This window comes from Syngnathus leptorhynchus, chromosome 10, assembly GCF_054491065.1.
Source record: "Syngnathus leptorhynchus isolate UIUO chromosome 10, UIUO_Slep, whole genome shotgun sequence".
Lineage (NCBI taxonomy): Eukaryota > Metazoa > Chordata > Actinopteri > Syngnathiformes > Syngnathidae > Syngnathus > Syngnathus leptorhynchus.
In genome coordinates, this window is record NC_141204.1 from 6,371,623 (window position 1) to 6,397,512 (window position 25,890).

A 25,890-nucleotide genomic window follows, 5' to 3' on the forward strand; every position below is an offset into this window, starting at 1 on the left:
CAAAGAATCTCATTCATTGGCAGATGCATGAACAAAGTTGGAGAAAAGCATATGTGCACATGCAGGTGTACTTATGGATACTTCTGTCAGGAGAGGGAGACCATTTGTCTCAGTAAAAGTGTCGGCACGATGTAGATCTTCCTTAATTAAAGAGGGGACGGAGGGTTGTTTAGTGGTAATGGGTATGTGTGTGTGTGTGTGTGTGTGGGGGGGGGGGGGGGGGGGGGCATCATTCCATTTTAGGAATGCTTACAAAAAAAACACAGGAAATATTCTGGTACTCTCAAGGTTGTGGGGGGGACATGCCAGTAATTTCTAATTAGACTAGAAAAGGGAGAAGATACAAAACAGAAGGCCTTATTTAACTTGCAGGAGCAATACAGTAGATAAAAAAGATAACGGAATATTATTGCATATGTACAAAACAAATATTCACATTTCATTTATTTGTGACTAGATAAAATAAATAAAAGTTTGACATCTTTTTAAAGCTAAAAACATGTTTAAAAGTTAAATGCAACTTAGTTTCAGTTATTCATGACAAGAGAAAAGGATGCCAAAACAATGCAATCGCATCAACTCACTATTTACACTGTGGCTGTCCACACAAATCGAGAAGACACACACTTGACATTGACATATTGTTATCATATCAGTTTTTTTGACTCATTTAAAGACAGATTTTGATAGATGGTTAACTAAATCACATACAAAACCAATACAGTCATGTTCCCATTATGGACACATCTTTACAGTGCATGAGAAAATTATGCCATTTTCACCAGTATTTACAACATGTACTTACAATACCAAACATGCATTGATGGATAACATAATGACATGCCTACTGCATCCACCCACACACCTTCAAATAATTTATTGCAAACTGCTAAGACTTTGGTAAAAGTTAAAGGTCAAGCTTTTTTGCATCCTTGTCATTATTTCTATTTGTTGCTCATGTTTATTTAGGCTGGGATTTCTTTATTTTTTATTTGCTGCTGTATTAAGTCATCACCATGTCCTCGTCAATCTTATTGACTGCAGTGGATACACTGACTCACTAAAATTTACTCTATGGATGCTTCCTAAAATAGGAAATTATACAGCTTGCACAGAAAAGATGATGGTTGTATTTATCTAAATGTGTATACTACTTTTTTTAGGAAGCATATGTTAGGATCTATTTTAAAAAAACGCATCAGTTTGGTTCTAAATCCAAATGACTGAAGGCTATATATTTATAACTAAACAGCGCTACCTGTTGGCCATAGTAAGAAACGCAGGCGATTGCTTGAAATGGAAAATAAAGAAACTGAATACGTTTTAGGTCTTTTAATAAGTCCTTGGTTGGATTTCACAGTAGTATTAACACCACCAGTCAACACAGACTATTTAGGTGACTTTGTCACATCATGTTTGTATTGTAACAGCTTGGCAGAGTGGCCTTGGAACTGGAAAAAATCACAACTGATATGAGAAGAACTTTACACAACAGTGGCTCAAGACCCTCACAGAAAGAACTTCACTAACAACTTCGACAAACTGCTTCATTTGCCCTCAGTCAGAAATACAAAAAGGGGTCAAACGTTTTTCACAGCTTATTCAGTATGCATGCAGATGAAAACTACAAAAAAAGCAGAACTGACTAAATTTACTCAAAAGAGCACAAAGACACATTTGAGGGACAGCAGTAAACTCCAAAAAATGTAAAAAAAAAAACATACCACAGGAAAAAAAATCCCAAATTCCCAGACAGAAATAAAAAATGTATAGAAACTGACCTTTGGACCTCATATCTCAAGTTCGCATTACTGAAAAACACTATTTAAGTTAAATTATAGCATTTTATCAAGTTTGGAAGACCTAAAAAAGAGAATTGCACAAAAAAATTGTGTTAAATAGAAATTGCAATGATTGATTTTAAGGCACATCTATGAGCTTCTAAACTCAACATTTCTGTGAAATGGTCCCTGTCAATGAATAAAAAATAAATGTAACAAAAACAAACAATAATAATAAAACATCAGTGGCCATTCATTCACTTATTTTTTTTAACCATTTGCAAAAGGACAGACTCAAATAGAGTGCAGCACCCTCACTGCTGAGATCAACAAACCCAGTCTCTGACAAACACACACAAAAAAAATCTGACAGCCTCCTCTTTGACACATAACAAACCTTCAGATTAAAAAAGGTACCGAACAACTAGATGGGAAGTTTCCTCACTGAAAGTACAACCTAAAGGAAATTCAAGAGAGAAAGGGAAAACATGATTTGAAAGCCACAATTTTTTTTAGATAAGAACAAAAATCATTGGCAGTATACAAGAGCTATACAATAACAACACTCATAGTGGAGACAAAGACTCACCCCTCCACTGTCTGTGTCATCAGAGCAGCTGGCTGTCGGCCTCTGCACTTTGCCATTTTCCTTGCCTATTGATACTTGGCTTCCCAATACTTTCTTCTGTTTTGACAAACAAAACTGTTAGATTTACTAGAATTAATAATTAAAATAATAATTACCAGGAGAAACTAACGTTTGCTCCAAACAATTGCTCAAATTAGAAAACAACCTCAATATATATATATATATATATACATACCAGAAATTAACGTCAACAAACCTTAATTATTGCACCCAAAGAGCGAGATCGCCAGTGTTTCCTGCTGAATGGCGAGCGGGGATCCGCTGAGGGTGTGGTCACAAATGGCTGCTTCTCAAACTAAACGCACACAAATATGACGCGTTAGCCTGCTCAGTTGGAAGATGCGTCTCATCTCATTTCGTCGATATCTCGTTGGTACACTGACCTGCCTGATGAGTTTCTTCTTCTTGGCAGAGTTGGGCATGTTGTTGACTTGCTGGTAAAGTTCCTGCAGAGCTGATTCAGTGTATGTCCCAGTATCTGTGGACTTTGTCGAGCTGTTGCCACAGATCTTTCTCGCGTAAGGAGAAACAATAAATGTAGACCTGGGCACAGCCGGCGGCTCTTTGGTCTCCGAGACAAGCGTTAGGTCATCCTAGAATAAGCAGGTCTATTTCACTCAAGATTTCAATGTCAAAGTCATACCAATCAAAGCTGATCTTAACTACACAATGAAACCCAAAACTCATAACTAGATGGAACACATGCAGAAAATAAACACAATGGTTAGTTGAGGAAAGATTTTAACACAATACTGCTTGCAGAAAATAAACAATAGTACGTCGAGGAAAGATTTTAACTCAACTCAAAGAAAAAATATAGGAAAAAATGCTTACCTTTGAGTGAAGAGTTTTAGATCTGGTGAAGTACATATGTGCGTATTCTTTGATGTATGGAGGGGCCTTCAATGAAAGTATAGTAAATGTTAATAGAATGTTGAGGACTGTTACGTGTCAAATTGACACGATCACACGGACACTCAATGACAGTAACTACTCATCTTAATATTCAGATTCTTTATGAATTCCGTTTTGACATTCCCCATTGTATTTTTTTCCACATTCCCTCGTAATACTCAAGTTTACAGGACTGATTCCATTCTAGACAGGACAGTTTTCTGTGCTAGTTTACCTTGAAAAGCTTTTGAGAGTGCCTGATGAGAAATGCGATGCCATTGTTTAGCTTCTCAATGTGTTCCTGAAGTTCACTTGCCATCACCTGCAAAACAAGACAGGGAGAAATTCCAAGAAATGAACGAAATAATGGGTTTCATGGAATGTAAAAGGAAACTAAATGATCCGTACATTTTTGGGCCAGATAATTTGTGGCGCAAACATGGTTGCTAGATTGATAGCAGACATCTTATTGACGTGCTGGTTGCGTGCGGTGTGATAGAGGAGGTCCAACAGGAGCTTCAACAGACTGCGGTTGACTGGTGGCAGCAGCATGAAAAGCAACTGATAGGCTTCCACCTGCCGTTCCTTGTCTGGTGTCTTACTTTTATCTCCTTTCTCATCAAAAAGAGTTAGCTCTGTGGACGTTAGAAACCAAGGTATATGTCATATACAAGTCAAGAAACAATATTTGGTTTTGAGACATGAAATGATAGCCACCTCCAATTTTAAGGTGGACATGATAATGTCTGTGCATTAGCAGGGGCTCAGGCAATTCTCCCAGGTAGGCTTTGAGCAGCGAGGCGGCATCGTTGGGGTGGAAGTCTCCCGTCTCGAGGTCTATTTCTGCCCCTGCATTCAGCATCTCCCTCAGTGCGGCCTGTCGGAGGCTGTGGCCAGGCACGCGGAACAGTCCCTCCATATGAAGATCTGGGAGAAAAGCCCCAAAGGCAAAAACATGATGTCAGCAAGTGGACACAGTGAGAGACGGAGTGAATGAAACGTGAAATGAGAGCACGCGTGCTGAGGCAAAGTGCTTCGTAATGAATTATTGACGGCAGCATCGGGGCCCAGTGTCCACTTTTGTGCAAATACGTCATCGGCTTTCCAAAAATAAATCAAGAAGATGTCATGCTAATTCAAGGCTAGCAGGCAACAGTGGGGTTGTCACAAAATTCAAAAGGCAGAGGTTGACTGAGCAGTAAACAGAGGTAATGGTAATGCCACATTATATAATCCCTGCTAACACATTCAGAGTGTTCTTGACATTTTCTCGATCACTAACAGATGACATTTATTTCTAAGTACTATATACTGTAGTTGGACACCCAGGACATGAGCAGTACTTGCCAACCTTTACAAGCCAAGACATACATATAAAATCTGACAGCATCACAAAATAATGTGCAAGTGAAGTAACACTCACTTTTGCTCAGGTACTCAATCAGTTGATAGATCTGCGCTATCCCTTCTTCAGTCAAGGGCGCACCGAAAATTGCACCTTTCTCTGGGGGGGTAGAAAAACATTACGGTAAATGTGGTTGCTGTTCCACCCAAAAAATAGTGCTGATTAATCTGATCTGGATTGTATATCTGCAGATAATCAAAATCAAGTGACTTGAGCCAGGACTAAAATATGCAATCAGGACATTCCATACATGTTAGTGCTGTGCAATGAGGAGATCCCCCCCAGGGGTTCGCCATGCTCTGGGGTACTTTTGCATCCCAAATTCAATGCTCAGCTCTTATACAGTAGGAGACTGATAATAAGAGTGTAATTTAAATAAAGTCACATCAGCATATGGATTGAGGATTAAAAATAAATAAATCACCTTTTCGTTTTAGGAAGTTTAACGAGCGGAGGAAGCCAGTAGAGGAAGGCACCCTGGGCTCAGAGTCACCAGTGAGCTGTGCAAACTCATCACCAGGGAGGTCGATGAGTCGTGTGACATGTGACAAGATCAGATCTGTAAAGATCTGCGGATGTTCATGTTTCAGCCTCTCGACAAAGAAGTCCGGGTCGAAGATGACGGGCTGGCACATGTTTGATGTTTCCATGCTTGTAAATACACCGCATCTTGTCCCCATGCGTGGAGGGGAAAAACAAGTTTAAGTGAAATTGTGCAAAAATTACTCAAGATTTGTCCAAACGGTTCGTCAGCAGTAAAGCAGCATTATAAAACAAGGCTACATAGCATTGTTAGCTCACAACAGAATATCAAGAATTCAACACGATCAGACAAACGTAAAGGTACCCGCATTCAAAAATACGTTAAACTACACATTTTTTTCTTTCTGAAGTAACATCGATTTTTGAGTTGGTACCTTTTCAGCTCCTGTGTATTTTGAATACTGTCTTCAGCCGCCATCTTCAATTTGAATCTTCCGCTGTTTTGTTTTTAGTTCTGCCTTTTGATTTCTGATTGGCCACAATGTTATGACGTCAGAAACGCGGCCGCTGATTGGATAGGTGCAAAATATGTCAACGTTTGTATTTTAGGTTGCGTCTATCAATTTTGCATAATTTTCATCCTTATCAGATACACTTTTATTTTAACTGAAAGCCCAATGTAATAGAATATGTCTTCTGAGGAATGACAGAAAACAAAAATCAGAAAAAACATTTGGCAAGATTTCATTGAAAATAACAGCAGACTCTGAGAAAAACATTTATTTATATTTGCCTGTATATATACAAAATTATTTACAAGTCTAATTGTGTTTATGATAAATACAAAAAACCTTTGTCAATTCACATGACAACCTTTAAAAATCAAACTAATTTAAGCAACACCTTGATAAAAAACAACAACATTACAATCATAGACTTGTAATCTCTTCTTGTGTTATCCCAGAATCCTTTGCCATGGCATAGAAATGACCTTGTTTTTCAAACAGATTATTTGGAGAATCAAACTCCACTATCCTGCCAGCATCGAGCACCATCACTCTGTGGACATGGAGGACAATAATTAATTTTCATAAAGCTGGGACACATGCAGAGTAAGCAAAACAGAAAAGAACCAACCTCGAGCTATCCATGATGCTGTGCAGGCGGTGGGCGATGGTGAGAACGGTGCAGTGCGCAAACTCTTTCCTGATGGTCTTTTGGATCAGGTTGTCCGTCTCCAGGTCCACAGCTGCTGTAGCCTCATCCAGGATTAATATGCGGGACTTCCTAAGCAGCGCCCGGGCCAGACACAGCAGCTGCCTCTGTCCAACACTGTGTAGAGGTGTGGCACACAAATGCACGTTAGTAGTCGAGCTGATACAAACATCTGTATCACTGGAATTTAAGGATAACTAGAAGAACTAGTAAATCCATGTGAGCTCTGCTCGCACCACCCACCTAAGGTTCTCTCCTCCTTCTGCAACCTCATGATGCAATCCCTCCTGCAGCCCAGCCACATACTCCTTAAGATGGGAAAGCTCCAATACTTTCCAGAGGTCCTCATCACTGGATCTGTCAAAGGGATCCAGGTTCATCCTCAAGGTTCCAGAGAACAACACTGGATCCTGCACAGGGTCAAACTGATCAGTATTTGTATTTGGAGCCATTTTATGGCATCATCTTGCATTTGTGTGTACCTGTGGTATGATAGTGAGGTTGTTTCTTAGGTCATGTAGACCTATTTTAGAAATATCAACACCATCTATAAGGATTCGACCCTCAGCAGCTTCAATGATTCGGAACAAACAGTTGGTCAAGCTGGATTTCCCAGCTCCCGTGCGTCCCACAATACCAATCTGAATGCAAATAAAGCTTTGAGTAAATACAATGTGATTGAGTAAATCCAGATAAAAACTGTGTTCAAAATTAAATCCACACCAAACCTTCTCAGTGGAGCCAATATCGCAGGAGATGCCATGCAGCACCAGATCCAAACCGGGTCGATAACGGACCTTGTAGTTTTCAAATTGCAGTCGTCCTGCATCAGGCCAGTTGTCTGCTGGCCGAGTGTTAGTCACCCACTTGGCCTATTAAATAACACAGAATAAAAGTGCTTAATATGAAATAATCATTGAAACTTAATATTTTGTATCATGACGACAGGGTCAGTGGCGGCTATGGCGGGGTCACCGCAACATGGGGGGTGGCATTACTAAAGAAAGCTGAACTACTGTACTACAAATTATGAACATGACACAGATGAGCACTGTAATATTGCATTATAGTGTGGATGCTTTCTGCATTTAAGTGATATCGTCAGTGTAAGTATTTTTATATTGACATACCTCATTTTCAATGACGCTGTATTCACTCACTCTCTCCACGGCGACAATATTGGTCTCTAGCTCCGACGTCATCCGAACAAGCCAGTTCAGGGTTTGCGTTACCTACAAATCCCACATCAAAAACAGAATTCACATCACAATAGCCTGGTCCAATAACTACCATTGTCACAGCATGACTCACATTCAGGGCGTAGGATATAGAGAGTCCAACCAGGCCGCTGTCTAGAGTATCTCTGGAAATAACTGCAAGCAGAGCAGCAAAAAACACCACCAGATTCCCGAGAGATTCCAAACGAATTGCCAGCCATCTGTACATGGAACAAACACAAAACAGACCCTCTTCATTTAATGACCCCATCAGTGCGATCGTGAGTCATTTAACTCTCTGACCTGTTTGATACAATCCACGGGTAGACGGTCTTCAGGTTTTCATCCATGGTGGCTTCATTGTGCTGAAGGAACCTTTCTTGATGGCCGTAAGCTCTTATCACAGAGAGGCCTGACACGGTCTCGCCAAAGTGGGAGTAAATGGGAGAACGAGACACTGAGTCCAGCCGACGAAGCTGTCTTGATGTCGCGACGTAGAAGCGCTGGATGAAGATGTCAAGTGAAGAGATAATATCAAACTAATAATACCAATAAAAATATGTGATGGTAAAAAAATAAGCGGTAAAAGATGGATGGATAGATAGATGAATGTTTCTGGATACATTTGTACATCTCACCTGGACAAAGAAGTAAACCAAAGCCAAGGGAATGATGACAACAGTGAAGAAGGGAGTGGCCAGACAGATGACGAAAAGGGTCCCCAGTACCCCCAACAGACACAGCATCCAAGAGCGGACGGACTGTGGGATGGCTTCATCAATTGTAAATATATCCTATTGGACAAATATAGAGGTAATGTGTATATTTTGGGAGGACAAACGTAATTAATACAAGCGTTTGGTTACTTTGGATTAAATCTGACCTTTGCAAAGCGGTTGACCACCCTACCAATGGGCGTGGTGTCAAAGAAGACCATTGGTGCACGAAGTATGTTTTCCAGCAGTCTTGAATGCAGGATTCGAGAGGCTCCAATGGAGGCATTGGCCAGTAACAGAGTCCCGAGGAATATTAAGAGGCCTGCCATAGAAAGAGTTTCATATGAATATAAAAGATTGCAGCATGCAACAAGCATTTGAAATTCATTCATTGTACTCGTAACGCTTACCCTGAGCCACTCCCAGAGCGCCAAACACTCCCACCCTGGTGTCTCTCTTTTCTGCAGGGTATGTCATGTTGTAGTACTCCACCGCATCATTAGTCCAGTCACTGAGCCAGATATTCTGGCCAATGAATGCAATGTTCTGGATGAAGTACACTAGGAAAACTGTTGTAGTATATCCCCAGCCCATGGACCTCAGGTACTCGAGGTAGACTGAAATTTTCACCTGGAGGTTAAAGAGGAATGCTGTTAGATATACATGATGTCATTTCTTGCTTTATTTCTGTCATTAAGTTGACTGCAAAACCTACATGTCCTGTCTCCATAGCTTCCTTCTCGATTAGCCTTTGGCCTTTCTTTTTTTCTTCCTCATTTTGCGATTTCCTTATAGAGCCGTTTCTTCCTGCTCTAAAACTACAACAAAACAAAGATGTCTTACGTTCATGAATTTTGTCACCCACTTCCCCACAGTAATTCCATACCTGCTGTTGCGCTGGCTACGGCGGATGCTGTTTCCCCTCTTCAAAGCCGTCGTTACAGTGTCTTCTAATGGGGAGTCTGGTTGGGTGTCATCTCCTTCTGGGATCAAGTCCTCATCTCCAACACCATGGCCAGGCTCTGTACAAGAGGGGCACATTAGTTTACAATGCATACAAGGGTTGTTTATTATTTCACTTTTAGCACTCTCATCAAATTTAATTGTTAAAACAAGTACAAACTAAATTGATCACTCTTTGTAGCTTGCAATCTAAATATTTTTCTAATGCAGAGAGATATTGATAGTATGTGACTAAACAAATTTAGCTCAGGCATTATACTGTGGTGGAAAAAATGAATTACCCGACTCAGACTTGGTGGAATTTTTATTATTATTGTGCTCTTTGGCATACGTGTCCAAAAATTCGGAAAAGGCGCCTTTGCTAGCACGGAGGCTGTTGTAGGATCCAACCTCAGAAACCACTCCGTCAACCAGGACTACAATTTCATCCACATGAGGCAGGAAGCTCACTCCATGAGTCACTAGAATACGCGTCTGCACAAACAAAACCACACACAGGGTTTAAGCAGATGATTTAGAGTAAAAAGTAGAAATTATAAACTATAATGGCTTCAATCCAATATCTCTGGTTAAGTCTGTCATTGATGTTCAAAGCTGCAAAAGATGCATGGACAGACCTTTTTTTTAAGTATTCCATTAGGTCCGATCACTTTTTCAAAAAGATGCTTCCCCACATGAGAGTCCACAGCAGACAAGGGGTCATCCAGCAGATAAATGTCTGCCTGACTGTACGCCGCCCTGGCCAAGCTCACACGCTGCTTCTGACCCCCTGAGAGGTTAATGCCCTAAAGAAAAGAAGAACAATACAACAAAATAAAGCAAATACATTTTAAAAAGTCACTTTTTAGATGACCTTTGAGAGCCTCCACGAATATTTAACTCAGTGAACACATACCAAATATGTACACAGGTCATGCACAAACAGAGAGCAGAAAAAAACACATTCTTTTTATTTGTGACTCCTTGAACGCTCCTCTTACTTTCTCCCCAATCTCAGTCATGTCACCGCCAGGGAGAAGCTCTAGATCTGGACCAAGAGCACAGGTCTGGATCACCTCCTGATATCGCTTCTCCTCAAGGGGAGAGCCAAACAATATGTTATCCCTCAGGGTGGCATTTTGGATCCATGCTTGCTGTGGTACAAAGGCAAGTGAACCCTGGAAAAGAAGATTCAATAAATGGTTCGATTTTTTTGAAAATATCTCGTCTTCACTCAGAAATGTTCTCACTTTTCCTAATAAATATTGAAGAACTGAAACTCGCCCTGTACAGGGATTGTTTTAAGCAAATACTGAAGATGTCACCTGAAGGTTGATGAAGCCTTTGGTGCTATGCATTTCTCCCAAAATGGCCGACACCAGAGAGGACTTTCCCGAGCCGACAGCTCCCACGACTGCGACCAGCCGACCTGGCTGGATGTCTAAACTCACACTGGAATATAAACGCAAGACCAGAAAGTTCATTCAAAACTCGAGCAGTAAGTGCGTGGTGTGGATGTTTTTAATGCAGAACGTATACTTTTTAAGTTGGGGCTCGCCATCTTTTTCCCACGAAAAGGAACCATCAGAAACATTAACAGCAGAACCTAAAAGCCACACAGGATAGATTTATTGCACATATGCCAAGATGAAGGTTGTACTAGAAAAGCATGGACATACTGAAGCTGGGGTCATGGCGCACTACATCACTATCAAGGTCTTCGCCTCCCAAAAACTTTTCAAGACGCTTTCTGGACACCCCCATCTACATTGCGAAAAGACAGAAAAAACAAAATGAGCCTTTAAGGACAGATACATTATGTCTGAATGTGTCATGTGACTTTGTGCCCTTACTTGCACAATGGCAGCGATGAGCATGGGGAGCATGGCCAGAGGGAATCGAAGGAGGTTGAAGAGAGAGATAGAAGTGAAGGCTTTTTCAGCGGTCAACACGTTGTCTGAACTCACGACCACAAACACCCCAAAGGTGGCCAAAGACACCTGGTACACACAGAGATGGCCAGTGTGTGAGAAGTTGACACAACATTCTTTTGTTCCTCTTGTGATATGTGACTCATTGACAAGACTGACCACAGCTGGAGCACTGGTGAAAATGAATGTGGAGACAGATGTGAGGTAAGCAAACTTCTTCATGACGTTGAGTTCTTGGCCTCTGATGTCTTGAACCTGAGCTTGGAATGATGGCTCCCATGCATACAGCTTTAGAATCTGACAAGAGAACAAAAGAGGGAATTAATTAGGACACAAGAAGTGGAGAATCTCTCAGGTTTTATTTACAATAAAACATTTGTTTCTTAGTGGCATCATATTTTTTTCAGAACTCCGATATGGCCCTCAAAGGAATGTAGAAAAAAATGGTCTTGTTTGAAGAAAGCTTTCCTCTCCCCTCAAGGACACAGAAAACCTTTTGAGTTCTTCGACTGAGCAATGCCACATGTGGTGGTTGCACAAAAGAAGGTCCTCCGGGTTAAGCGCCTCAGAAGCTCAGAAGGTTTTGATCTAAGGATCTGACAATGTACCTATTGTTTTTGGATCTCCTGTTTAATTCTGTGTGCTTATTTTTTCTTCTTAGTTACTTCCTGTCGTTGGCCAGCCTTTTAAAATACTTCCTCTGTGTGCACTTATATCCCTTTTGGATAAAACTCTCCTTGCCTCAAAATGTGATGATGAAAGTATTGCCACTGATTCTGAGTCCATGAATTCAGTGAAGACAAAAGAAGCTCACCTTCATGCCGTTGAGTATTTCATTCATTATTTTCAATCTCTTGTCTTTGAATTTCATGTTCTCAATCTGAAAGGAGATGATGTAAATCAGAGGGGACAGTAGTTAAGGTAAGAAAAGACGACTGCAACGACGAATGAAGTACATCTACATAATGATGCCAACTGCTCCGTATGTGTGTTTATTACCTGGAATTTTCTAGCCTTGTTGGCCAGAAGTCCATTAATTGGCACCATGAGAACCATAACTAAAAGTCCAGCCAACACAGAAGGTCCGAGCTCCTGCCAAAGGAACACAATGGACAAGACGATCTGCAGGGGGCAGGACCACAGCAGGTGGATAAAGTTCGTCACGTCATTGAAGCGCTGGGCATCGGCAGACATCAGGTTCACTGTTTCGCCGACCGTGGACTCTTTACGCGTGTCATTAGACACCACCAATGCCTTGAGAGAAATGTGACAATTCTGGATATTAGTGGGGTTTCTTTTCATTTATTTTTGTTTGCTAATTTGTATGCCATAAATAATGAACTTCAAGTCGCAAATATTCAGAATTTCTGGTGTCCGAAATACCATGTACACATTTTGAAACAATGAGTCAGATGTGTTTATATTGGCATGCATGATTTAAAGAGATACTTACATGCAGTTGTTGATAAAAAATGTATATCGACCAGTTTTTATATGTACCTTTTTGTAAACAGCAGCCATAATAGCAGTCCGGACCTTCATTCCGAGCACAAAGCAACGCTGGAAGTACTGCTGCAGAAAGAGAGACTGCAGAAGGGCCACCACCAGAAGCAACACTGCATAAAGATAACCTTCCCATGCATGGATGCTTTTGTCTTGAGTGAAAGTGATCATCAACCTGGGAGGACACAGAAAAAAGGTGACATATGCATCACAATGACCGCCGAGGTTTCTCCTAAAATATATAGTAAATACTTCTGAATTGTTAATAGATATAGTCATTTAGACGTGGACTTACTTCAGCAGCTGAGGACTGACAAAAGATAAAAGGTCTTGCAGAAGTTTGAAGAGGGCCGACTCGAGTAAAATTCCTTTAAATGTCTTGTAAATAGTGGGTATGAGCCATGAGGTGGGATAGTTTTCTTCTTCTTTCTTTTTCTTGCTTTTCTTTTCTTTTTTGTCTTTCTTGCCTCTTTCCTCCTAAAGGAAAATAATGGCAGTACAAACTCACAAAACAACGAATATGGCTGCACGCGCAGGATCAATAAATGAAATCAATTTGGAGTGCGAGAAAAATCGACAACGTCAAGCAAGGTACTGTGCGTGATTTTTCTCACCATTAAGATGTCCTGACTAACGCCTTTCCCCAGGCCACTGGCGAGTCCATTTTGTAAAGTTTCATTATGGGATTTCTTGTTTCTTTTTTTCTGGTAGCGATGCCGAGCTGCGGCAAACTCGATCTGCGTGAAGTGTTCAAAGTGCTGGCTGATGTAACCCGTGGTGTCCTCCTCATTTAGGGACCACATGTCTTCCTGAACCAAGGACTGCCTGTACCCTTTGAGTGCCATACTGAGGAATGAAAGGCAAGATGGGTTTGTGTTCATGATGTACAGTAATGTGCAAATGTCTTGGGTCACCAGCTTCCCTATTTGAATAACTTTTTATTGTCGACTACTATTTCTTCAAATAGTGGGCTGGGGCATTTGAAACGAGTGTGTTGGAGGAGGGAAACATAAAATAAGCACGACATCGAGGTGAGGCGTTTATTTCTTCAAGTCATCTACTAAGTGTTAAAAGGGCCAAAGGGACAAACCTACTTTAAGTTGATAATGTACCTGGTGATTTATTGAGGCATGGATTTATTATGTCAGAGAGACAGTTAATTAAGGCACAAAGTGGTTATCATGCAGTTTCTGGACTTTTCTAATTGTATTTTTATTGTGTTTTATTACTGTAATCTGGTAATTAATTAATTGCCAATATACTGTATATGGTCATTACAGAATTGCTAAAAGAACACATCATGATGGCCTTGAGACGTTTGCACATTAATATAGTGTAAAATCTGTGCGTACTTATGCCGGATTACCTGTTAAACCAGTTGAATGTGATTCTGTTCAAAAATGGTGCACCGGCCTCTGGATTCTGTTAAGGAAAGTCAGTATTAGTGTAAGGCAAAAAAATAAAAGTGTGTAAGGCAAAAAAAAAATGCAAACATTCACCAATCATATACCTTTTTCACAATTTCTCTGGTTTCTGGAGAGATGTCTGCCAAACCTGAGAGGATGAGTGCTATGACTTCCAGGCCAAATGAGATGCAGACAAGGCAGAATCGAGGAAGGTCATCAATTTCTCCCTGGTGGTCAATATGAAGTTTAACAACTGGATTTGACCAACAATGACTGATGACCATTTGTGCTTACAGTTTGTCAATTCTTACCTGTCTGAGTGCTGCTCGTATGTTGGTCTGCAGATGGAAAACATCACACAGAACCACAAGCAACCAAAAGAGGAAGAGAGTGGCGGAATCTATTGATCCACTTTGTCTTAACCCTTCTTGACACAGTATCACCATGACCTAAACAAATAACATAATGTAAGCACAAATCATCTTTCTCAGATAAAAGCCAGAGTTGGGCAATATTACTAAACATACCCATGACACAGCATAAATGATGGGGTTGGCGTAGTACACAGCATGATTCTTTTCTGACGGAGGTGTGTCTTGGCTCGGACCAAAGTCCTCTCCCAAAGTGATGGCCAAGCCTGCTATGGCAGTCAGGAACAGCAGTGAAGCAACAACCTGAGAAAAGGCATAATACAAAAGGATGACTTTGTTTTCTTCTTTGCGCTACTGGATTAAAATTATTTAGCTTTTCATTTACTGCATGATTATGGTAAGATCTGGACTGGGGGCGCAAGTTTTTTTTTTTTTTAAGTAGTGACTGTGTTGTGTTACCTGTTTGCAGATGTAGAGTTTGGACATGTATCTTGAGTCCTTTGTTCTCCTGCAGAGAGCCAGCAGGTGCCACGGGGCACAGAGCCACAGGAAGCCCAGTGGGATCCATACCAGTACTGTCTGCTCCACACATACTGGTAGATCTGGATCTTCTTTCTCTAAATATGAAGAATTCTGCAACACGGTATGAATAAAAATGAGCTACTGCTTCAACTGAAGACCCAATCTTGGCTATTAGGTGTTAGTAAAAAAAAAAAATCATAGAAACAAAGCAAATCCGATGGTTCCAGTTAAGTCAGGAATACCTTCCCTTTGTGGTGAATCTTGTTTTTGATGACAAGCCATGCAACTCTCACATCAAACGCAATGCCGCAACACATAATCACGTGGAAAAAATAGTTGAATTGTTAAGAAATATAAATAGAAATGTATTTTTAGACAAGTAATCATGTGCTCAAAAAATTAAATAAATATAGAGATATCTTTAAAGTCCCATATTTTAGAGACAATAATTTTCATGTTTGAGAATAAAGTAATATGTTTTATTTTTGAAAAAATATTGTGTTTAGTACATATTTTGATATTTTAGCAAACCCTGAGGGTGAAAATGCAAAAAACTCTGCTGAAATGTTCTTTGCTTTGTGCGCAAAATATTTATTTAAAATTAGATTAGAAACTGCCCGATTAAAGTGTTTGTTATGCTTCATGGCGTTTGTAAATTTGTCGGTAACCGTTATAAAAATACAGTGCAACCAAAGTTGAACACAGTCCGTTTTGTGATGCTGGTAAGCTTCCAAGAGATTCTATGATTAAAAAGAACTACTGTATAGTATGAGTAACTATTTCATTTTTGAGAAGCAACAATCATTGAGACTTTTTAGATTAGGTAATGTTTAATGTATAATTGTAACATCCCTGTCATACAAGCCTTGCAAGTGATAATGTTGACAAGCGGTCTTAAAATTCTTTTGCGAGTGATAATTTCACCTAAAGTGCTTAAAACTGTTTTGCAAGTGATAATCTCACCGAGAGGGCTTTATTACTATGTTTATTTAGGTTAGCGTCTAATATGTGGGCGACTAAACAACTTGTGTATGCAATTGATCGCAATTTACAGTTTTACAAACTTTCCAATTTACAGTTACCATTAATGGTTGATGTTTGTCCAGATCTTTGAACTGAACATAACGATTACTGCATTGTCGACAGTCACAGTGACATTAAAAAAAAGTTTAACTCACCCAGAAGACAGAACCACAGTATTCCTCCAGGACGGCGGCGCACATGGTCCTCAGGGATGCCCTCCGGCGAACTTTAGAAGCCCAGTCAACTTTTGATGCCTGGCTCCCAGTGTGTTCTCTCAAGAGCTCCTTACTCTCCTCCGCCCACAAGATGACAATTGCAGGATGTGACGCCGAGGTGAACTTTGAGCCATGAGTCTTTCAATAGTGAAGGCAAAACTTGCGGACATGAAAAAAACACATTCACGAGAAGAATGACCCCATCAGTTGATTATCCTCCCAATGGTCCTCAAACATATACACATGAGCAACCCTCTTGCTGGGTCGGATGACAAAACTAACAAAACTCCAGTCGCTGAGAGAATCCGACTCGCTCCAACCAGTCCACAGACCCCCCTTACAATTGTGTCTAAAGTTCAACTGATCACAGAGACAACAGCATGAAAAAAGCAAGATAGAGCAAATGAGAAAGAGAGCGAGCGAGAGAGCGAGAGAGCGAGAGAGCGAGAGAGGGATGTGTCCCTGCGTGCTAGAGTTGAAAATGGAATGTTTTTCAGGGAAAGGGTGGGGTATGAACTCATTAAAGCCCCCCTTTTTCCTGTCTTTCCCACCTCTCTGCACGACAAAAAGTATTTTAGGAAGTGTCGCCATATCAGATTAAACTCAAGAAGTCATGCAATCAAACTCACTTAAGAAAATGAAAGACTGTTTAGCCCAAGCATTGATTTTCTGTTTTTAAATTTCATGTTGGCAAAGATCATTTTCTTTGTTTTTGTTTTGTTTGAGCGAAGCAAAAAGCTGTGGTAGTATACACATACTTCTCTTTGGTCGTCATGTTCTTCCATATGTTTTCTTGTAAGTTAATGTAAGACAGATGCCTTGCTGTGTGTGTGTGTCCATCCATTTTGGAGAGGACAATAAATTCTCAGCACTATATGATACACACGTGAGAGCCACTGTAAAATGTGAACGCAGATACGAGGGGTGACTGTGCAGAAATCAGGATGGACCCGAGGTTAATGATTATGTATTTGGTAACGTCACATGGCCAACCACTCGGCTGACTCACGATACATGTGCAGCCTCAATGAAAACATGATGTAAAACTCAAAGTACAGTCATATAACAGAAAAAGGTTCTACAAATTATAGGTATTAGTGGCTGATTGGCTATGTTTGTGACTGTTATTGGCTGCAAACATGAAAAGGATCTATGCTGAGATATTAATACGCAAAGCAGATCCTCAGACACTCTATAGTCAAACCTTAATTTGATCAAAAAGCTTCAAAACAGACCTATAAATGAATTTTTAAAATGGTACTGAATTTAAATTATTTGAACTAAGTGTTAAATAATATTAAAAGTATCCCACATTTTTGTAAACATCGGGTAATGTTGGAGCATTTAGCTAATGAAGTCCTGAAAAACATTTTGGGCCTAATTTGAACATAATAAGATACTTTTCTACAGCAATCCTACAGTATATCTTCTGCTCTTCTCTGAGTCATTTCATCTGAACCAATCCGTAATGTCGGTGCAGAAAACAAGTTCATAACTCTCATTGGACTGTCATGCTCAGTATAATATACAAAGTTCACTGCTTTGCACTTCTGTCAACTTTTCAAACTTACCTTTGCCATAAAAGCTGAGGATCTCATCTCCAAGGCCTTGGGCTTTACTGACAAGGTGCCATTAAGCAAAATACTGCTTGCTTCTTTCCTCTGTATCTCATCTTGCATGCGGTTGTGTGATTTGGTTGTGTGAGCAACACAAAAATAGAAAAATTTAACTCTAAATTACTTTATTCAAAACTATAAATAAAAAATATTTTAACTTTAAGTTATTATACTACTCAAAAACATATATGAGTGAATATAATGAATGAACGAAAAAATGATGGGCCAATACCAATAACACTAAGAGGTATTAGACAGAACCCCCCCAACACTAACCCAAAATAAAATAGATACATGTGGAGCAAATGTCTAAAGCATTAGCAAATTTAATTGAAATCTGAAAAAAAAACTATACAATCCCGTGACTTTTGTCATGAGAAATACAATTAGAAGATCCGTTTCTGTTAAACTTCCAACAGTGATTGAATATTCTAATCAACGTTGTATGACATTTGTATGGAGAATGAATACATTTTGGATTTGGACATGCAACATTTTGACAAAATATGTAATAATAAAAATACATTATTTTCCCACTTGAAACTTGTCTTACAGTTGTCTGGCACTTTGTTAAAATTCCAGCAAAAAGAGACATTCAACAAATAAATATACACTACGATTGCATTTATAATTCTTATTATATTTGGAAAATATCAATTTACATTGGACATGAAAAGATGAATAAATAACTTCGGAAGTATTGATTTAGTTTTCAGTCATGACTGTCCAGTTTTGATTCATAGGATATTTTGGGCTATTGCATTAAATGTGCGTACTTTGCTCACATCTGCCACCTTCAGGCTGTACTCAGGTACCGTGAGAGAAGCACCCATTGTCACGCTTCTGTTCCTGCAGGGCAAAAGAAATCAATCACTTTTGTAATTGACGGGATAAACCAGATAATAGGACATTGGTAAAATGATCAGTTAAAAAAAAATTCATTCCTCTCTAACCTGAATTTCATGGCGGAATCTCTGCTGGAGCGAGCAGAGCAGTGGAACTCTTGAGCGCCCGATCCCTCTAAAATTCTTTGGAGATTTCGCTCCGTGATGCCACCGCCTGTATTACAAAGATTAAAGATCAAACTTGATTTCATATTTTTAAACTTACATTATCTTTTTACACTCGAGAAGAAAAATATTCACACTAACCTGGCATGATGGTAATTCTGCCTTTAGCCTGGAAGAGAAGAGTTACGAGTTAAAATGCAGGTATGGTGTAACGGAACCTCTAAGATTATCTAAATATTGTTCGGAAAACTACGCCTCTGAACCTAGCTGGGATAGGCTCACCTGTGAGCCTAAAATGGACTAGCGCTAAAGAAAATTGATGAAATGAGGGCTGAGTGTGACCCCGTAAAAGATTCATTCTATTTTCCTTTTCAAGGTCAACCAATGAGCCCTTTGAGGGTGCACTGGGCATGAATTCATACATACTTGCTCTACGAGACGCTTAATGAGAGGGAGACCCTCCAATGCAGAGTTTTCACAGCCACTGGTCAGCACGCGCTGGAAACCTAGCGACACCAGCGTCTCCAGGGCAACCGATTCATCACAGACCATGTCAAAAGCTGGAGAATGCAAAAAGAAACCAAAAACAAAACAATGAATCAATATTTGGTTTCCGCCCCAGTGCTATGGGAAAAAAAAATGGAAGGAGAAATAAGCTTGAGCACAGTACCTCGGTGGAAAGTGACAGGTAAAGGACGAGCAGCAGCTAGAGAGAAAAGGAGAACATTTTAATATGAAAACTTCATTTTTATTTATTTTTTTGATAATCTTTGATTTATTTTAATGATTAAAACCCTTGCTCTAGTTTTGGATGCACGCTACTATGCTACTGAATTTTAATGTCAGTATTGTGGTGGTCCTTTTTCGAGATGGTCGCTACTTCGCTACTGCTCATAGATATAAGAATGAGTGACAAAGCCTCTAGTCCAGGTTATACTCTGCTTCTTGCCCAAATTTAATTGGGAAAGGTTTAATCTCATCCACAAACTGACTATGGATGCTAGTAATATATCATAAATTAGAAGATATTCCAAATTATACAGGTTTGCATTACCCAGAAAGTCCATACAGAGCTGTGCATCCACCTGCCCATCTTCCGTCAAGGCTCCCAGCACAAATCCGTCAGCCCCGTGATTCTTCATCACCTCCACGTCTTTCATCATCACTTCCACTTCCCGGTCCGAGTAAAGGAAATCACCTCCACGGGGACGAATCATCACATAGACTGGGATTTTGACCAATGTTTTTACAATCTGGAGTAGGCCTGTGTGTGTAGATTAATGAGCACATTTAATAGCCAAATGACAATTTAATGTCCCCAAAGAATGTTCTCACCAAGACTGGGAGTGAGCCCTCCTTCCATAAGACTACAACATAGCTCAAGTCGGCCAGCACCTGCCAGTAGATGACAGATTTCAGGAGGTCACAACATACAACCCAGTTTTTAATCAATTCCCTGTACTTTCTTATCACTTGCGTGCATATTTGGATTATGTCGTCCACTGATGACCTCTGCACTGTTATGTAACAAACTCATGTTGTCTGATTTAATTTTAATCTCCACGTTCAAGTGGAGACAGTGGTACTGTCCTCGGGTTTCCAATAATGCCATGTGATTGTTGTTTATTTCTTAGCTTGAAGCACACTCAACTAATGACTACCAACCTCCTCGCTCCGCATTGACAGCAGACTCCACGGAGTCCACACACACCTCCATGAGAAAGCCATCTGCCATAATTATGCCAGTTCGTTCACAAAGGAGACAAGACTTCTTTGGTACTGATGTTTACTGTGACAGTAGAACTGGTGAGACAAACAGACATATAAACTTAGCTTTACAAAACATGCACATCAAATACAAAAGTAAAACATACATATCGCTTTGGCCTGCAAGTGAACAACCGGGTATTTTACTTGAACTGTTTGACTTCTTAACTTTGCGATGATGCGTACGCGGTCAGGTTGTTTACTATCACGCTGCTGCATAACGTCACACCGGGAGTGTTTTTACCGGAAACAGGAAGTGCCCACGATTTACTTTCACAATTTAATATTAACAATACACTGCTACAAACTATGTACAAATAACACAAAAATTAAAACATATTCACACAAAAATAATTTGCACATTATATAAAATTGATTGAGGAAAAAACAAAGGCTGTGTTTGGTGACGTCACGGGTTGAGAGTTGAAAGTTCAAGCCGGCGTTTTGCAACATGCTTGGCTAAATGCTTTCATAACATCTTCATCTGTGGCAAGCTTCTTCAGCTTTGGTATATATCAGGAGTCAAATCATGTTACTAGCTTCGATAAGGACAACCTTATTAAATGGTTGCAGACGAACCGGGGGAGGAATTCACAGTAACGTAAGTATGATACTTGTGCGCTAATTGCTATAGTCTAGTTAGCCGAGAAGTGTAGTGGAAAAAGGTCACATTCAAAGTGAGAAATACTAGTTTTTGAAATAATTCGGTGTTAAATGTACTCAGGCTATTTACTCGTAAAATCCAGATATCTTAAGAATAACCCTACATGTGTGTCATGGACAGGGTGCACAGTACCGCCAGTGGCTGGTGAGAAGGGGCCACAGCACCATCACAGCCGAGGCAGGGGCTTCGTCCTCCCCATCAGCAGTAGTCAGTGTCCCCAATGCAGCCACAAACAGGATAGTTGGTCGCTGGTTACTTGGCTGCAGCGGTCTTGTTGTTGGTGCTGTTGTCCTTGGTGGTGTCACACGGTAAAAACAATGTACATGCTTGTCATCTGTGTGTCAAGGTTCTGTCCTTTGATGATTAATTTCCAAAATCTATTTAATCAATCAGGCTAACCGAATCCGGGCTGTCTATGGTTGACTGGCATCTAGTCCGAGAGATGAAACCTCCACAGTCGCAGGCAGAGTGGGAAGCAGAGTTTTCCAAGTACCAGCAGTTTCCCGAATTCAAGATGTAAGATTTTTTTTTCTTCTGTTAATATCAAGGATTTTAAACGTGCCAGACTGAGTTCATAAAACATGTACAATATGTGGGTGCCATCCATTATCCTCACAGAATGAACCATAACATGACTCTACCAGAGTTTAAGTTCATCTTCTACATGGAGTGGGGTCATCGTATGTGGGGCAGGCTTGTGGGACTGGCCTACATCCTCCCCACTGTGTACTTCTGGAGGAAAGGCTACTTCACTCGCTCCATGAAGGGGAAAGTGCTTGGGCTTTGTGGATTTGTCTTTTTCCAGGTGAGTTGCACTTCATGCAATCACTTTCATTAAAAGATGCATTAACAGAAATTGTGTGTGCATGTGTGTGTCTCTTTTGTCAGGGCCTGTTGGGTTGGTACATGGTCAAAAGTGGTCTGGAGGAGAAGCCCGAGTCACATGACATCCCGCGAGTCAGTCAGTATCGACTAAGCGCTCACCTTGGTTCTGCCTTACTCCTTTACTGTGCCAGTCTGTGGACCGGCCTTAACCTACTTCTGCCTGCCCACAAGGTAATCTCTTGAATACGTACATCTACCACTCTGCTTTTATTTATGAATAACTGACTGCTGTTTTGTCCTTCTGCACAAGTTGGCAGAAACCAAACGCCTCATGCAGCTTCGGAGGTTTGCCAAGGGAACAGGTGGACTTGTCTTCCTCACAGCTCTTTCAGGTCAGCTTTGGAGAGAAATGTACTCCCCCCCACGCTCCATAAATATTGCTTATCATTTGAATGAGAAAAATATTAACTTATTGACTGTAACAATATTAGAGATGAGTAAAGCATATTTGCATGTAAAAGTAAAAACAACAAACAAACCATTAAAAAGATATTTGAAATTTGAAAAAAATATAAATAAATATGGAAACTATTTTTAGGTTCTGCATTCTTCAACTATATTTTGCTCAGACAATCCACAAACGTTGTGCACTGTTTTCTCTTGAAAAAAAACATTCACTCTTTACAGGTGCTTTTGTGGCCGGTTTGGATGCCGGCTTAGTGTATAACTCCTTCCCGAAGATGGGTGAACGTTGGGTCCCTGATGACCTGCTGGCCTTCTCCCCCACGCTCAAGAACTTCTTTGAGAACCCCACGACGGTGCAGTTCGACCACAGGATCTTAGTACGTCATATTACTCACATGGAGGATATCAAGTTTGCTTGCTTGTCTCACAAAATGTTGATCTCTTTTTTTTCCTCCAGGCAGTCTCCTCTTTGACGGCCATCACTGGGCTGTATCTGTTCTCCAGAAGGATGCTGCTGCCCAGGAGAGCTAAGATAGCCATCAGCCTCCTCACAGCAATGGCATACGGACAGGTAGGCCCGCACATAGCTAGACAAACGGCAACGTTTTCATCTGTGCCTTTGTTCCTTAGGTTGCACTGGGGATTAGCACCCTTTTACTCTACGTGCCCACTCCGCTGGCAGCGACTCACCAGTCTGGATCCGTGGCTCTGCTCTCGCTGGCCATTTGGGTTCTGGCCGAGCTCCGGAAGATGCCTAAATAATGATGGACGGATTCTGGATTTGCTACTTCTGAAGCTTGGGGAAATAGCAGGTTTCTTTTCAAACAAGCCACTCAAGAAGACAAATAATGAAACATCTATGCACACAATCTAGAGCCATTTCTTCAAAACGATTCAAACTAGGGTATCGTGTTTCCTCAAATAGCGGATGTCCATTTTCATCTACGACAGATGTCATCCACAAATAAACGCCTCGCTCAAATTTGCCCATCTCTTTTCCTATCAGAGAAAAAAAAGGGACATTAATCAGTTCAATTCTTAGACGCTGTTGTTTTCACATCACCATTGGTTTGACTTAATGGCTGAAAAAGTCTGTTGCTCGCAAAGCATGTAAACATTCCTGTGAGGACTTACTATTTGTTCTGCCCAGTCTCCCTCGGTTCAGTCTCCCTCCTTAATAATCATATCAACTTGTTTTAAAAATGTGTGAAAAATTATTATAAAATAACAATCATAGAATAAAAGGTGAACTTTGGAGGGCATCCTTGGCCACTATTTGAGGAAATAAGACAACACAACTACAGCATTTAGTGTTCCAGCCACACAATTTCATGTTGGTTTGACTGGATTGTCTGTCAAGACTGAATTTGTGTTTATGAACCCACTTGCACATGCTTTGAATGCAATTATCAAGTTATATTTGTGTCTCCATCACTTAACTGCCGAAGCTCTTGGAATTGTTACTGTATAAAATGTTTATTTAAATCATAATGTACTTCTTGACAGTGATGATAAATTATGGATAGATGTTGCTTTTATTCCTTGAATTATTTCAATAAAATGTACAGTCTTAAAACAACCAGAGTCCAGTTTGCATAGTAATTGTGAATTTTATTGTCTGTACAAAATATACATATTTAGAATTAACTATTTAGAGGCGCGCTAACAAAAATGGGTACAACAGACTAGTAGATTTTTTTGTTTTTAAATTCTAGACCAAGTACATGCGAAGAACGGACAGCTTTGATTGTGGGAGCTGGCGAGCGGCAAGGGCCAATCAGAGCTAAAACACTCGTTGGAAAAACATTCAAATTAATGCGAAAAGGTTGGAAATGTTTATTAGGATTCAGAATTTTACTATGATTAGAATTCTTTCAGTCACAGAAAAGTGATCATTATTGCTGTCTATTGTCCACTTTTGTCCTCTCAATTTCTTTGTGCACATGGATTTGATATATATTTTTTTAAAAATTAAAGACATTTGGGAGAGAAAAAAACCCCCAGTAGATCACATAACCTCATATCACGTCTCTGACTGGTCCTTGCCAATTACCAACATGGTCTTTCTTCAGATGTAGACGAAATGGGTCTCCTCTCATAAATTTTTTTCTTTGGTGTTCCAGAGAAAATTGGAGCAAGATGGGGAAGGGGTGGTGTTGGAAAATGTTGAGGTTTTTCGCTCATTCACTAATTAAACATACTTTTTTTTTAAATTCACAATGTGGCCTAATTCAGGAGTATTCAAAGTGTGGAATTTTTTTTTTTTTTGCTTTAAGACCCTGCTATAATCATATGACTCATCTGATCACAAATTCACAAACACAGCCTGCAGTCTATTAAACTCCCCACAAATGTTTCATTAAAGGCTAGAACCACTGGGGTGGTCTGTCAACTATGGTGCATGATAGTCAGGAGACACCTACAGCTAAGACGGATATGGTTTGAAAGGCCAGAAGTCATTGTCGCAGAATCACCTGAATGGAGAAGGGTGTTGTTCCCAGTCGATTCCTCCGTATAGGCAAGATGGAGACGTCACGGTCATTCTTGTTGCACATGCACTTTGCACAAAGGGGGGGTGAGGCACCTGTGGATGACCGGGAAACAGCAGACGGGCAAGCGGACTTTGGAGCATCTCTGTAAATAACGTCATGGTTGGATATAGTGACATCATCATGCGATATTGAAATCCGTTCCGATCGAGTTTGAGCCTTGGAATCTTCGAGACACCCTGGAATCTCCCAGGAATGCCGCATTTCCTCTCGCCAGGAGTATGTGCGTCACATTCCTTTTGAATTCGCAGCGGCCCCACATGCACCAAGTCAGTGATGAGGTTTTGGTGGGCTGGCATCCTCACTTGGAGTGCCACCCCTCTCCAGCAGGAAAAGAAGAAGAAGTAGGAATAGAAGAACTTGGTGGGGAGGGCGAGGGTGTGTTGGGTTTGTGCTAGTGTCTGTGAGCCCGCTGCTTGCCTTCTTTTCCCCGTGTTCCTCCACACTGCCTGATGAGGAGTGGACTTCCATGGTTGCTTCTTCGTGGACTGTTGCTTCCCATCCAGAGGAGCTCAACACACACCCACTCACACATGCACACACATGCATACACACACACGCTTCATCCTCCAACCCTGATTAATTTATCCCCCCCCCACACACACACACAAACGCTGGGACCAGCACCCTTTCTGGTCCTTAGATGACATTGTCAAACAGCTGCATGGACTGCATGATGTTCTCATCCTAAGGACAGAACACAATTTTTCAGATGAAGCTA

At 40.5% G+C, this 25,890-nt stretch overlaps 5 protein-coding genes across 11 annotated transcripts in view; 1 reads left to right on the forward strand and 4 right to left on the reverse strand.

Annotated features, from left to right (window-relative positions):
• Positions 1–617: 617 nt before the first annotated feature.
• Positions 618–5,731, reverse strand: arhgap19 (Rho GTPase activating protein 19). The gene is made up of 11 exons (XM_085922823.1): positions 5,647–5,731; positions 5,154–5,398; positions 4,748–4,828; positions 4,042–4,251; positions 3,733–3,959; positions 3,560–3,646; positions 3,265–3,330; positions 2,814–3,023; positions 2,627–2,725; positions 2,371–2,466; positions 618–2,238 (listed from the first exon to the last, which is right to left on the reverse strand). The coding sequence occupies exons 1-11, from the start codon at positions 5,688–5,690 to the stop codon at positions 2,206–2,208; spliced, it is 1,398 nt and encodes a 465-aa protein (XP_085778949.1). The 5' UTR covers positions 5,691–5,731; the 3' UTR covers positions 618–2,205.
• Positions 5,732–5,976: 245 nt separating this feature from the next.
• abcc2 (ATP binding cassette subfamily C member 2) lies at positions 5,977–16,637 on the reverse strand. The gene is made up of 32 exons (XM_085921781.1): positions 16,214–16,637; positions 14,973–15,146; positions 14,670–14,816; positions 14,454–14,591; positions 14,247–14,369; positions 14,103–14,158; positions 13,351–13,582; positions 13,032–13,213; positions 12,734–12,911; positions 12,233–12,487; positions 12,048–12,113; positions 11,393–11,530; positions 11,156–11,302; positions 10,982–11,066; positions 10,842–10,908; positions 10,628–10,754; positions 10,304–10,480; positions 9,941–10,108; positions 9,605–9,797; positions 9,247–9,382; positions 9,076–9,178; positions 8,771–8,990; positions 8,528–8,682; positions 8,283–8,438; positions 7,948–8,147; positions 7,739–7,865; positions 7,558–7,659; positions 7,156–7,299; positions 6,910–7,068; positions 6,671–6,837; positions 6,350–6,544; positions 5,977–6,271 (listed from the first exon to the last, which is right to left on the reverse strand). Exons 1-32 carry the CDS (start codon positions 16,256–16,258, stop codon positions 6,142–6,144), a joined length of 4,692 nt encoding a protein of 1,563 aa, XP_085777907.1. The 5' UTR covers positions 16,259–16,637; the 3' UTR covers positions 5,977–6,141.
• Positions 16,638–18,061: 1,424 nt separating this feature from the next.
• On the reverse strand, positions 18,062–21,621 carry cutc (cutC copper transporter homolog (E. coli)). Of its 5 annotated transcripts, none has more exons than XM_085921943.1 (9): positions 21,434–21,621; positions 20,565–20,702; positions 20,235–20,294; positions 19,954–20,163; positions 19,570–19,605; positions 19,326–19,459; positions 19,041–19,068; positions 18,843–18,948; positions 18,064–18,738 (listed from the first exon to the last, which is right to left on the reverse strand). In XM_085921943.1, the coding sequence occupies exons 2-9, from the start codon at positions 20,632–20,634 to the stop codon at positions 18,627–18,629; spliced, it is 756 nt and encodes a 251-aa protein (XP_085778069.1). In that variant the 5' UTR covers positions 20,635–20,702; positions 21,434–21,621; the 3' UTR covers positions 18,064–18,626. The 5 variants fall into 5 exon arrangements, with proteins under 5 accessions (XP_085778071.1, XP_085778070.1, XP_085778069.1 ...); XM_085921942.1 differs by lacking the exon at positions 21,434–21,621 and adding an exon at positions 20,814–20,910; XM_085921941.1 differs by lacking the exon at positions 21,434–21,621 and adding an exon at positions 20,774–20,906.
• cox15 (cytochrome c oxidase assembly factor COX15) lies at positions 20,945–24,586 on the forward strand. The gene is made up of 9 exons (XM_085921937.1): positions 20,945–21,267; positions 21,451–21,638; positions 21,724–21,846; positions 21,949–22,135; positions 22,219–22,386; positions 22,466–22,547; positions 22,843–22,997; positions 23,078–23,191; positions 23,251–24,586. Exons 1-9 carry the CDS (start codon positions 21,196–21,198, stop codon positions 23,380–23,382), a joined length of 1,221 nt encoding a protein of 406 aa, XP_085778063.1. The 5' UTR covers positions 20,945–21,195; the 3' UTR covers positions 23,383–24,586.
• Positions 24,223–25,890, reverse strand: part of LOC147050140 (A-type potassium channel modulatory protein KCNIP2) — a 57,305-nt gene continuing 55,637 nt past the window's right edge. For all 3 annotated transcript variants that reach the window (XM_085921939.1, XM_085921940.1, XM_085921938.1), the window contains one exon: positions 24,223–25,856. In XM_085921939.1, coding sequence (XP_085778065.1) covers positions 25,809–25,856 — 48 coding nt within the window. In that variant the 3' untranslated portion in view covers positions 24,223–25,808. The remainder of the gene's footprint in view (positions 25,857–25,890) is intronic.

Excerpts from the sequence above, each read along its gene's own strand:
- abcc2 (XM_085921781.1), bottom strand. The coding sequence starts at position 16,258 with ATGTGCGCCGCCGTCCTGGAGGAATACTGTGGTTCTGTCTTCTGG. Across the intron at positions 11,303-11,392 it reads TCACCAGTGCTCCAGCTGTG|GTGTCTTTGGCCACCTTTGG; the intron begins GTCAGTCTTGTC and ends TGTGTGTACCAG. Across the intron at positions 6,838-6,909 it reads ACCTCACTATCATACCACAG|GATCCAGTGTTGTTCTCTGG; the intron begins GTACACACAAAT and ends GACCCTGTGCAG.
- cox15 (XM_085921937.1), top strand. The coding sequence starts at position 21,196 with ATGTTACTAGCTTCGATAAGGACAACCTTATTAAATGGTTGCAGACGA. Across the intron at positions 22,136-22,218 it reads GTGGATTTGTCTTTTTCCAG|GGCCTGTTGGGTTGGTACAT; the intron begins GTGAGTTGCACT and ends CTCTTTTGTCAG. Across the intron at positions 22,998-23,077 it reads AGTTCGACCACAGGATCTTA|GCAGTCTCCTCTTTGACGGC; the intron begins GTACGTCATATT and ends TTTTTCCTCCAG.
- arhgap19 (XM_085922823.1), bottom strand. The coding sequence starts at position 5,690 with ATGGCGGCTGAAGACAGTATTCAAAATACACAGGAGCTGAAAAG. Across the intron at positions 4,252-4,747 it reads GATTGAGTACCTGAGCAAAA|ATCTTCATATGGAGGGACTG; the intron begins GTGAGTGTTACT and ends CTTTTCTCCCAG. Across the intron at positions 3,960-4,041 it reads TGTCCACCTTAAAATTGGAG|AGCTAACTCTTTTTGATGAG; the intron begins GTGGCTATCATT and ends TAACGTCCACAG.
- cutc (XM_085921943.1), bottom strand. The coding sequence starts at position 20,634 with ATGGCAGATGGCTTTCTCATGGAGGTGTGTGTGGACTCCGTGGAGTCT. Across the intron at positions 18,949-19,040 it reads CAGAATTACCATCATGCCAG|GCGGTGGCATCACGGAGCGA; the intron begins GTTAGTGTGAAT and ends TTTGTAATACAG. Across the intron at positions 18,739-18,842 it reads GATTCCGCCATGAAATTCAG|GAACAGAAGCGTGACAATGG; the intron begins GTTAGAGAGGAA and ends TTTGCCCTGCAG.